Raw genomic sequence first — 12,474 nt, 5'->3', positions numbered from 1 at the left:
CACATACAGGGTCTGTTTCCATGCAGTGTGCATAACAGAGCTAATGGTATTCAAACTCCCTTCTGTTGGTGCCATCTAGACAGACATTCTCTAAGCCTCCTCATTAGCAGCATTCATTGCAGATCTTTTGGTTTTTTCTTCTTCCCCTTCAACATTGTTCTTAAAAGCCTTCACCTTATCCCCTCGTGAGCAATTTAAAAATCAGCCTCACTCCAGTCTACCAGAATTCTGCTTTATACAAAAAAGCTCCCCAGTAAACTCTCCTCTTTCTACCCTTTGCAGCATCTTTCACAACTTGCACCCAAAGGAATAAAGCACAGGAAGCCCCTTGCCCTTGTGCTGAAGTACCATGATCCACAGCTCTGTATTACTAGACAGCTGCCCTTAGTCTTCTTGGAAGTAACTACAAAAGGAGCAAAACTTGAGCCTATGGCAACAACCAGCTGAGAAACCGCTCTCCTTAAAACAACAGCATGTGAGTACTCACAGGGATTTGCACCATCAGTTACAATCAGCATCCGTAGAGAACTCAAACTGACATCTCTTTGGTCTCGATGGGCCATCATGGCCCAGTGCAAGTCTCGACACTTCACTAAAGCAACTTTTGCTGCAAATGAAGGCAACAAAAATAGCTATCAGTAAAAAGAAAAGCTTTCCATGAGTCATTTTCATATGAAGGCACTATCCAACTCTCCAAAAGGAGAAAACTCTCGCTAAGGCAAGCAAGCCTTAATTCATTGAGCTTGCAGTAATGGCAAACCCCAACAGACAATAGCATCTGTTGTGGGATGCAGGCCATTTCCCAGCCCCTGAGCCAAGGCATATCACTACTGCAGCCCTCCCTCCAAAATGCACGAATCACTATCACCATGTGAATACCCTGGCTAAAGACTTGGGATCAAATGGGTCTTTTTGTGCTCAGTTATTTTCCTGGTCTCATAAAAGGCATTGACTCCAAATAATCAGGTTTTGAAGTCACCATCGAGTTCTGTGTGGTTTGCCATCATCCACAGAGCATTAGGACTTTGTGTATACTTAGAATAAATCAGAGTTTTGGCGCACATGGTTTGCTACTGAAGAGCAATAAGGCAGGCTCTAATGCATTTGATATTTTAATGCCCTTCATTCATTTATCCTAAAAACTTAAGTTGCAGAAGACATGCAGTTACCTTTGTGGGCATGAACTCTCTGCACCCATGAGAGTGGGCAGGTTTTCATCACAGAATAGGGCACACTGATAGTATGCAGTTTGTTCATTACATTCTGAAAAGTAGAAATAAGGTTTTTAAGAAAGTGTGCACAAGATCTATTATGAAGTAGAAACAGGAATCACCCCCACTCCTCATCGAGCCTTCTCTCCCTCCCACGTGAATTCACACACATTTACTTGGGATGCTTCTATGCTTCCTGTAAAACAGTTAAAATTTCAAAGCATCATTTGAATTTACAGGAAAGCTTAGCAATTGAGCAGGAAATGTTATTACTTCTGCCAAATCCGCAATTCTCTGAAGAGAGAGGTATGATTGATTTGACAGGTAATGGTCCAAAACCATCTCCTCAAACTTTGCCATTAGGAAGAGTTATGAAATGCTTCAGAAAGTCTTCACAGGCTCAACTCACCGTTAGAATACCATGCCACAGCCCTGCATCCTTCTTAAAATCCAAAACATTCACTATCGTTTCACCTAGAAGAAAGTTGTTGTACTGGAGTAAAACGTGCCTGGACAGCTTTGACCATTATTTATGCTAGAATCTGCTTCTTTTCTTGTTCTCCCAAATGGCCTCTGATCTGCCAACTTAAAATACTCTTTTCAGGCAGATGTAAGAAAACATGTGAAGAAAATTGCAGCCTTAATTTTCCTTGTATTTACTGAAGCTCTCCTATTCCCATTATGTTCAACAAACTCAAATGTTAAGGAGCTTTTAAATGCTTCATATACCATGTAAAACGTTATGCAATTACCTGCGACAAATCAAACAGGTAAGAAATTGGCAAATCTGATTACAGGTTTTACTAGTCAAAGTTCCTTATTATGCAAAATAACACAACCAAATACCAGTTTAAGAGAAGGAACATATCACAAAGTTGCAATAAAATTACATTCTAGCCTGTAATGTACGTCACTAATAGAAAGTGCCTTAACCTTATTATGCGTAAGCAGTAGCAGGGGAAAAGAGTAGAGAAGCATCGACTCCCAGAAGCAATGCAAATTAAAGCAAGGGCTTCCACAAGACGCACTCTGCCTTTTAAACTAGTATGACATACTGCTCTTTAAAAAAGAACTTTCAGCCACTGGACATGAAAAATAGCTTGATTTAGAAGACAGACCAGACTAAAGCCATATCCTACAGCAGAGCTCTGTACACTCCCACCAATAGTTTCCAGTCTTCGTTATTGGTTTAGTCAAAAAACCTTATGTGACTAGTACAGAACCTGGTTATTCAAGAGGTGTTTTGATATTTACACACACCATACCAAGAACAAAAGTTTGGAAAAATATTTTGGGGGGTGATCCCTCAATACTGCTAGAAGACGACCCAGCCCCTTGAAAAGTGCTCCCCTTTTGATTCATTAGAACACAGACTTGTTAAAGTGAGATCTGCATCACTTCTAGGAAGTTTAGTTCACCTTCGCTATGGCAATGAAGTTGCAGTTTTGGGTGGAAAAGATTATGGACAGTCTTTAGTTTGGGGGAGTTTTAACCTTTACTTTTACTTTTTGTGTTGTTCTTTTGTTTAAAGTAGATACCATGGTGTACTGGTTACCCAGAGACAGCTGTTAAAAGATATGAGAGGCAAACAGCAAAAACATATGTCGCTGAACCTTCATTCCTTTGCTGCTTTGACGTCACCTACCTTCAGAATAGTTGCAGGCCTGTGACAAGGCTTGACAGTGAGAGAGCATGGCAATTCGAGACACTGTAACACCCATCACACTGCCTTCTTTGCTAGTCTTGTACTACAAAAGAAAAAAATGTCAAGGTGTGACTCTGGATCCCACATACGAAAGAAATTAAAGCACTGGATCCACACTGAAAGCAAGTCTTGCTCCACTTAAGCTGCTGAGATGTACTCAGAAAAAGTACTTGCTTGTAGCAAGGTATAAGCAAGGTTCACTATAGAAAAGATAGTTATCTGAATATGTTTGCTACTTGAAAAACTCCAAAGAGATATGAGACAAAGATATCAATTTAATGTATTTGTGCTTGTTTTATTACTACAAGTCCATGAAGATGCACGAAACTAAAACTTCACAGCAGGCTGTACACAACGAAAGGCAGTTGTTGCAGTGGCTGGGAAGCTTAAGGTGCTGAGGTGAAAGTATTCTCTCTCTGATGATTAGAACATTAAATTCAACTCACAGAAGCTACTTCCTATTTCCCATTCACTACTTACCTCAATATATGCTGGCTCAGTTCCTGCAGCTGAGATGTTGGGCTGCCAGTCCTTAGGAGATTTTGAGAGATATTTTGAATCTGTCACAACCCATTTGAGTCTGGGCCAACCTAAAGCCAAAATTAAAGTGGAGTTTATTTAGTGAGGAATTGATATTCTGCAGAAGTACAAAAAAAAGCAATCATTCGTCCAAGTTCAGTTATGCAAGCACACATACCAATCCAAGTCAAGCTACTAGCCAGAAGGCTCATCTCATTTCTCATCAGGGAGTTCAGTGGACAACATGGCACTTCCTCTACTCAGGAAAGATCCCTGCAGTATTTCTAAATATAGCTTGTTGTATCATTAATAAAACTGCTTCTGAACCTGCCAAATGCCACTGAAGGAATCCGAGGACAACCCTGATTTGTAAGATGGATTTATCGTGACTTCCAAACCAACAAAGTAGTTCTGTCAGAGGTATGGACCATATGCATAAAACCCACAATTGTAAGTGATGCTACCAGGAAACTTGTTCATTTTGCCAAAAATGGCCCCAAAAATGCACTCAGACTTCTGACAACTACTTTCAGACAGTTCATCTATAGCGAAAGTACAATCAAAAGTCAGTATATAACCGATCTAACCTTTAAACTGCACAATTTCTCCGTTTTGGGTTTTTGGAAGCCCTTTCAGACAAACTTCAGTGGTGAGGGCCAAAGCGATACCACAGCTGCCCAGCAGAAAACCAATCTGCTGACCGCCAGCATCCTGAGGGAAGGGGAGGGGGAAAAAAATAATCATTTCTGTTTCAAAATGACAGCCAACTTTTCCCTTACCAAATTCTAAGGTTTGGTAATGGTCTGGTAACTGGATGGTAACATTATGGATCACAGTAGGGAAAACAAACACAAAAACACCCCAAACCCCCCCACAAACACGCTTTCTGTTGGTTTGCCCTTTTCCTCCCATCCCCAATGCCCAGCATTGGTTTGAAACTCAAATGACAACCACTGTCTGGCAAGAATGAATACAACAATTTCTAAGCTTATATAGTAACACATTTTGGAAGATGTAACAGCCAACATAAAGGCATGCTGGGTGAAAATGGAGACATACTATGAGCCAATAAAAGTTCATAAGAAAATGATACACCATTATAAAAAAGTAAAATGGCTACTTAATCTGCATAACATGTCTGCTCTTTTCAATCCATTTTGAAGTTCAAAAATGAAATGATTACATAACCGGGGAAAGACTGCAGAGAAATCTGGTGATTCTCAAAGGGAACCCTTCATACCCCAAACAAATATTACACTGGCAAGACTAAAAGGAATGGGACATGAAATTCACAGAAAGCAAGTGCTCGCTTAGACGCATGTCCAGCATTCGGGCATCACGTATACACCATTTATTTTCATTAATGGAAGCACAGATGCTTCAGAGAGAAATCATGAGGCATAAAAAGGGAAAAATGTATAATTACACTGAAATAACAAGGCCTCTGTTTCCTCAGTAACTAATTTCTATTGCACAATGATAAAAACACTGAAATGAGATAGCTTACTAAGAAACCTGATTGGACAAATAATGGGAGAAGCTTTACATTTTATATTTGGCTGCTATAGCAGTTGTCATGTTGAGGACAAATGAAAAAAAGCTCTGTGACTCCCATAATATTACCAGACTAGCTTACCATGTCATTACCACCTCTCTTGCCATATGTTTGCCATTCTACTGTTACTTTGTTTCCTCTTATGAAATTTTACAGCTTTAGATAGCTCTTGAAATGGCAATAATATGGCAAAATCATAAAAATTATGGTAAGGGTAAAGAAAATACTTTTTTGAGCAGAGAATTTACAAGTGGTGGTGCCTGGCAGTTTTCAGAAATGCTTAGTACCTTCAGTCTCCAGCAAAGTCAAAAGACCGACAGATGCTTAGCACTGTTGGAAATGAGATCCCCTTCACACGGATCAGAGGGCGGTTTCACAGTCTTACCTGTTTTATAAACTATTTGCAATAACAGAGGCAAGACTATAGTGTTTAGATGAATCAATCATTTCCAGCTGCTCAGCATGGCTATCTGGTCAATATACACTTTTTTCCATTTTTGAACTCCTATTGCAGGTTCACACAGGCCTTGCACATTGTGCTGCTACAGAATCATTGAGGCAGCAGCTGGATGCTGTGAAACACTATCAGAGGTTGATGGTCTGATGTGGTTTTCATGCCACATCAGCCTATCACTCCTCTAAGTTCCATCAACGTTACCTTTCTGGTAAGAGGTACCTCTATAGGCACTGGTATGACTTCTGCTAGAAGACAGCCGTAAAACGCCACCATAAACATGACTGGGTCATTGTTCGGATAAACAAGGGCTACCTACAATTCACAAAAAGGTTTTGTTAGGTGAAATACAAGACAAAATTGCAAAGCTCAGATCTGTAGTGACTACAAGTCAGAAAACTTCACATAATTTCACACTCCGCCCCAGCTTTTTTCACGGGGCATCTTCAAGCACTCCTTCTCACACCAACCTGGTACACGCACACGTTCCTCATGTACAACTATGTCAGTATTCCCTGTGTACATGTGTACACACACACACACACGATCACCATGCACAGAGATCTAAAACTCTGTATTTCTCTCAGAGCTGCTATGCTCTTCCTTAAATTTATCTCAAAGTCCAGAACCAAGAAGTTGCTTACAGAGGAATCAGCAGATTGAAAAATCAAAGATATCTTTCTCAAGTAGCCTGTCTCTGGGATAAGAGTCTCACTATTAAAAAGAAGCAGATTTTAGTGTCTGTGGTAAGTTATAGCACCCTGCCTCCCCCCTCCCCATTTCTTAAATTTTTTTTTATAACTTCAAAGGGAGAACCAAACAGTTCAAAACTCATTACCCTATCTCCAGGTTTTAACACAGGTTCATTTTTGGTCCCCAGTTTATTAAGCAGTGTGTAGGCCAGCTTGAGACTTCTGCTCCACAATTTGCCTAGAACAGAAAGAGAAGAGACTTGCACAACTCTAAATCAACCCAACATACAAGAGAATAATATTTCAATTCCTGACTGCTTTATCCATCTACTGTCACCTCCTGTGTTTCAGTTACACTACTTCATCTACAAACCTCTCTCAACCCAGAAATGTATTTGCAACCACACTAGGAAAAGTCCTGTACAACAACTATCCTCTACTGTCCTGTCAGAACAATTTAACAACAGAAGCCAGTGCTCAGCTCACCATACGTGAGGGTATAAACTGGTTTTCCTGTAACATCCAGTGCTGTCAGACAGGGGCATTTAGCCTGTGTGGTTCCCCAGCGCTGCAGTGCTGCTTCTAAGGCAGGAGGCCAGTTACAAACAACTCCCAGTGGCTCTCCTTTCACAGGTGTCATCTGGCGTCCCTCCGGCTTGGGCTGATTTGGATCAGGCTGTGGAACTGAAGAAAATTTGATAATGTTCCCAGTTCATCTTAGCTCATTTACTCCCAGACAGTTAAGCTGAAAAGACACACTGAAAAAAAAAAAAAGCTTTTCCAAATAGCCTGCAAGTTTAACAATCTCTATTATACTTTGTTCTCTACAGAACCCTGCAGAAAACAAACTATCACCATAAATATATAGTCTTCTCCTAATGTGCTACATGATTTCAATACAGTATCAAGAAGGTAACACAGATTTGGAGAAAAGAGAAAAGAATCTTACTAAGTAAGGTTGTAATGAAACTACCAGTAAAGACAATTCCCTTGGGACTTTAAAGTAGCAACGTTTTTTAAAAATTTATTTAAACATTTTTGTTAATAAGTTTTAGTCATTGTAAGAAGTTTAGTGTTGAAGAGGCCACACAAAGCTCTGCAGTACAATGAATTACTTCAAACTATTTTTGTACCAGTGATTGCTGGTCACAGAATATCCATGAATGCTATCACTAGCTGCAAATAGGGAATCAATCTGAGTCAGCTTCAGAAACAATGGCATAATTAAATACAGCACTGTGCAAGTCTGTGTGCTTATAACAAATGATTAATAAAAATATTACTTGCTGCTATTACCTTCCACAATTTCTTCAAAATCATCCACAAAAAATTCTTTCAGGGGTGGCCTTTTAGGTCTTTTCAAGGTGTTAAGCAACTGCTGAATTTTCGTGGAGACTCTACTACTCACAGGAACACCTGGAGGGAAAGATTTTGGCTAATAAAAGTACTCATCATCCCTATTGACATGTATGTCTTACCTCCTTCTGCTGGAGGATACTTCTCTTGGTGTGCTCACTCATTCAGCTAAGGGTTTCCATCACTAAAGGCTGTGCCGATGCAGGCTGACATTAGTAGGTATTACTTCAGTTCTGTATTAACTCAGTGGTCAGAAAAAGCTAGTAATATAATGTCCTTTTTAAAGTATTCCCTCCGTCCTAAAGCCTAATTTCCATCTGTCTTTGACAAACCATAATTGCTGTAAAACATGGCCTACAGATCTGTGCCTGCTTGAAATACTGATGAACTATAGTGCAAGACTGCCAGCAGAGGGAGGACACAGTAAGAACCAGAAGTATTAATGCTGCCCTTCTGCACAAAGGTTTATGCCAAACAGCTTGGAGTCAGTATCACCAGGTGCACAGGAGCTTAACTATAGTTAAGAAAGAATTACACATTTTCTTTCACCTTACCTTTCCTTTTGGGGATTCCAGGACAAAGGCTTTTAAAAACAATTAGCCTACCTATGCATTTTTAATCATTCCTAAAAAAAGCAGTAAGTAGAAGAGAAAAGTCTATTATCTCTCCATGATCTTCTCCAATTCAGTTCATAGTAGGTAATTTTTGCAGCATAGGAAAGTGTTAAGGCTAATGCCATAACCATTTCAAATTTGTGAAGTGCTTAAATGGGCTAGATTTAAGTCGTAGGATTTGTTCCCCCAAGACATGTCCTTCCTTAGATACCATTCTAATTTCTGGGTACTCTGAAAGGTTCCATACCATCAGCAGTATCCATGAGACTAGACCGATTAGATCCCTTGTGCATGCCTTTCACAATCCCTGAAGGAGGAAGGTCAATCGCTGCTGGGCGTGCTGAGGAAGAGGAGGTAGTTGCTGTGACATCTGGGGGAACTGAGAAATTTTCTAAAAAAGGGAAAAAATTGAGATGGTGATTAACATATACCTTTCATTACCACATAGCACAACTGAAGCCTCTGTTACCCATTGCCAACAATCTTAACAACTTAATGGGTCAGGTTCTTATGCGGGCTCTTAATGCTACATAAGTCACTTCCTAAATATTAAGTAGCCCTAGGGGCTGTACCTCATCCATTTTGGAAAACAGAAAAACAAGGCACAGACGAGTGGCTTTGTCCATGTCAGGAAAGTAATTCAGCAAAATACTGACAATATTCCTATTCTTGGTCTTCAGCCTTCCAATAAAGCTAAATCTCTTGGCATTCAGTACTCAAAAAAAGTCAGTTGAGATCAAAATAAGCTCTGGAACATTCAAAACCCCAGAACAAAGAACCTATATCACCTATGCAGTAATCTCTCTTGCTGGAATTACAGTATTTAACCTTTTCCTCAGAAAGAGCTTTCTAAATCTAAATGAGCAGGAGGCTATTGACTAAAGTAGATAAAAGAATCATGTTGGGTTGAAGTTTCTTTCAGTTCAGTGGCTAAACAGTATGAGTCCATCCAGCAGTTAAATAATAAAATTTAACCTATAAAAAGAGACAGTTCTTAAACCTGCCAGCTCTGACAGCCCCAAGTTGCAAAACATTGTTCTGCAAGAAGTCCTGCTTTTCAGATGAGCTTGTAATGCTTCAGAACTGTAAGTAACTCTGCATACTTCAGTAATTCTCTCATTAGCCTCATCTTAAATAAGCAATTTTTGCTTGCATAGGATTTCTTTGTACAACACAGTATGTTCAATCTGACAGGGCTAGAATATTCTATTCCAGTTTAACAGAAGCAACTGTTGCTTCTGAAGAAAAAAGCCCAAGAACATTGAAACCACATGTTGGCTTGCACAGAGGAAGTCTTGAAGAAAGTCAGATACTGAATGATTCCTAAAGAAAGGTTTGTGTGGTTTATTCTTTAAGTCCTTTGTAGAGGGAAAAATTCCATTTCTGCATACCTTCTGGAGATATGGTGACAAGGAATATTTCTCATGTACAGAACTTCTAAACTCACTAGGAAGGACATAGATTTTATACATTTGCAGGACTTTCTATCGCTCTCTCCAAAGAGATGTATAAAATTGCATATGTTAGAGTTTCTATTCATGTAAATTAGGTGTTAACATAGGATAAATATGTACATGGCAAATATAATTGTGATAAAAATTTAACACTTCTACTTTGCATAAAATACTAATTATATTAGATAGCAGTTATTCTGCAGGTAAACAGCTAGATTACCTTAATTCATTACAAAAGGTACTGTGGCTTTCTGTATTCTCCAATTAAGAAGAGCCTCTGTGCTTCAAAGATACATTAATTATAGTGACTATATTTTACAGACAATTTCCCAAGTGTTCATTTTCAGAAAACAACTTGTATCTCAGCAAAGAAACAAACAAACAAAAAATATTAAGTGAAGCGATTAAAAACCCCAGTGCTTCTATGTACTGCTTGCCCCAAACCAGTTAAGCAAAAGCAGAGAGCACACAAATACAGACATCTCCTAAGTTGCAGTAATATCCTTAAAAGCAGATAAAAAAGACAAACATACACAAAGCAAAACAAACTTTGCAATTTCATACAGAAGCATCAGCAGCAAGGAGCACCTCAGAGCCTCAAAAAACTGAGCCTGGGGTATCCAGATCTGTAGTTCTTTTGCTCCTTCTCAATACCTGGATGCCCTGATTATTTTCCAGACTAGTCATGAAAGATCTGTGTTAAATCTTTATTCTTTGCTATGTTTACTTCCTAAATGACATGCTAGCTATTCATATTTTTTGCTGGGGTTTGGGTTTTCTGTTTTTTTGTTTTTTCGTTTTGTTTTTTAATAAAACTAAAACAATAAACCATTAGGGCTTATAGCAAAAGGATAATGTTAGAACACAGCTTTTCCCCCATTGAATAGGCAAAGACACCCCTGTGATATTTATCAGGACACAGATGCCAAATGCTACTTGCATACGGTAGCTTTGTGCACACAGTAGCTTCAAATAGCTGTAGACATAAGCAATGCTGTATACAGAAATGTTCTGTCTACTGAACCTGTCAATACTGTAATCACACTAAGGAGTCCTTTCTACTTCAGCAAGCTCCTGCTCCCCATGTCCCCTTTTTCAACCAACTCAATATTCTTAAATTCTTAAGGGAGGAAAAAAATGAAATAAAAAAATAAAAAACCCACACCAGTGGTGGCATAACTCCAATGAATCCAAGCAGCTGCACCAACACTAGCTAAACTATCATTCCGAATTTCCCTTACACAATGGACAACTCCAGCTTTATTAATACAATCTGAACTTGAAGCAGTTTTTCTGTTCATACCCAGCTCCTACCTATTCGAGTATTGGCAAATACATCAGCTAGTGACCCACTGGTCCCTTTGCCTTCTCCATGGGATAGTGTAGAAGATGCTGATGAAGATGTGGATGACCCCTGAATAGATCGGTTGATCCAAGACTCAGCATTCTGTAAGCTCTGATGCAATGCAGCAGAAAGAGCAGCCTGGCGCCTTAGCGACCCCTCATCCTCGGATGCAGAAGACGTGTCTGTGTGGAAGCAGAAAAGAAAATCTAGCTCCTTATGGAAGGGCACATGGCACTGAACATGCTCTCTTTGCAATTCACATATCAATGGCAAAGGCTTGTAACACGAAAATCTTTTTTCACAGACTGTCAAACATGGTTACGCAGGGCAAAACAGAAGTTAAAGCAGCAAACATCTCCAATATGAATATATTTACTCCTGGGTTTTTCCTCTGTTTAAATCATATAAAAGATTCAACACATTGGATAAATATCTTGCCTTAGTTTATTGCCTTTTCACTCATTACTGCTTCATTCATATTCTATAAAAATCAGACACTATATCGCCTAACACTGATAATTCCGAAATGGAAAGTGAGGGGTCAGTATCTTTCTCAAAACTGAAAATTTACAGAAACAAAGTAGAATGCAGGCACTGGGAAATAAATGTGTCAAGGCCACATGTAGAAAATGCTTTTGTATGCCATTCTAAATGGGTCCCTTTCAATTGCAGAAAACAAATAAAAAAAAACAAGAAAAAAACACAAGGAACTGCATCTTGCATTTGCAAGAGAACAGATATCTCCTCTGTCCTAAAGCCATGAACTAATTATTTCTTTATCATGAAGAAAGCACTCATTATTTGATATCTTAAGTTGTACAGTGCTACGTATAAACATTCGATTAGAATTTGGCCTAAAATTTAGGTATTTTTACATAAGACTGGCTGCCTCTATTCTGGTCTTCAATAGTGTCCCTTAAATCATAAACCAAACCATTAAATCATGTTTACCTACTTGCCAAAGCAAAATGCAGTCACCATTTGGAAGAAGGGACGAATTCCAGTCATACTGCAAGGTGAACTGAGAGTTTTAATGCTAACCTTTATTTGCATAGCACCCACAGCTCTGAACGTGCTGTAGTCCTGGACAAGTTAGTACAAAGCCAAATCCCAAGCAGACACTGGGAATGGGCATGAGACTCCAACAGGAAGGAAAAGATAACAGGAAGTATGAATAAAAAAGGAGTAAAAAGAAGAGTCACAAGTGAAGTGGCCTAACAGAGAGGTTTCATACAGAGATATGATAAATTCATGATGATGATGAGGGTTTTTAATCTCTTCAGATAACTCCATCAATCCAAATGACCATACCATAATGCTCCCATACAATGAGAGACAACACAAAAGCCACTGCTGAAAATTATAATATTCATCTTCAACCTGTGTGCATAGCTGCTTGAAAATAGAAATTTTAATTAATATCTGATGAATATGCATCATAACACACACCACATTATCTCAGCTATTCCGCCACTGAGGCAAAACAGCTATTACACAAGAGGTGCTAGAAATTAGAAGTCTTACGAAAGTCATGGACTCCCACAGGACCCCCTCCATGATCCTTGCCCA

The 12,474-nt window shown here is 39.1% G+C and overlaps 1 protein-coding gene across 4 annotated transcripts in view; it reads right to left on the bottom strand.

Annotated features, from left to right (window-relative positions):
* The window catches only part of DIP2B (disco interacting protein 2 homolog B), a 70,498-nt gene that overhangs the window by 18,316 nt on the left and 39,708 nt on the right, over positions 1 to 12,474 (bottom strand). For 2 of the 4 annotated variants that reach the window (XM_064498473.1, XM_026114301.2), the window contains 12 exons: positions 10,875 to 11,087; positions 8,354 to 8,497; positions 7,433 to 7,552; positions 6,623 to 6,820; positions 6,283 to 6,374; positions 5,649 to 5,759; positions 4,023 to 4,146; positions 3,397 to 3,506; positions 2,857 to 2,959; positions 1,621 to 1,685; positions 1,170 to 1,263; positions 488 to 607 (listed from right to left, as the gene is read on the bottom strand). In XM_064498473.1, the coding sequence (XP_064354543.1) occupies positions 488 to 607; positions 1,170 to 1,263; positions 1,621 to 1,685; positions 2,857 to 2,959; positions 3,397 to 3,506; positions 4,023 to 4,146; positions 5,649 to 5,759; positions 6,283 to 6,374; positions 6,623 to 6,820; positions 7,433 to 7,552; positions 8,354 to 8,497; positions 10,875 to 11,087 (1,494 nt within the window). The remainder of the gene's footprint in view (positions 1 to 487; positions 608 to 1,169; positions 1,264 to 1,620; positions 1,686 to 2,856; positions 2,960 to 3,396; positions 3,507 to 4,022; positions 4,147 to 5,648; positions 5,760 to 6,282; positions 6,375 to 6,622; positions 6,821 to 7,432; positions 7,553 to 8,353; positions 8,498 to 10,874; positions 11,088 to 12,474) is intronic. The other 2 variants (XM_064498474.1, XM_064498475.1) reach the window with 2 other exon arrangements.

Source organism: Dromaius novaehollandiae, chromosome 28 (assembly GCF_036370855.1).
Source record: "Dromaius novaehollandiae isolate bDroNov1 chromosome 28, bDroNov1.hap1, whole genome shotgun sequence".
Lineage (NCBI taxonomy): Eukaryota > Metazoa > Chordata > Aves > Casuariiformes > Dromaiidae > Dromaius > Dromaius novaehollandiae.
Note: the sequence above shows the minus strand (reverse complement) of the source record. Positions and strands in the feature narration are given on the sequence as shown.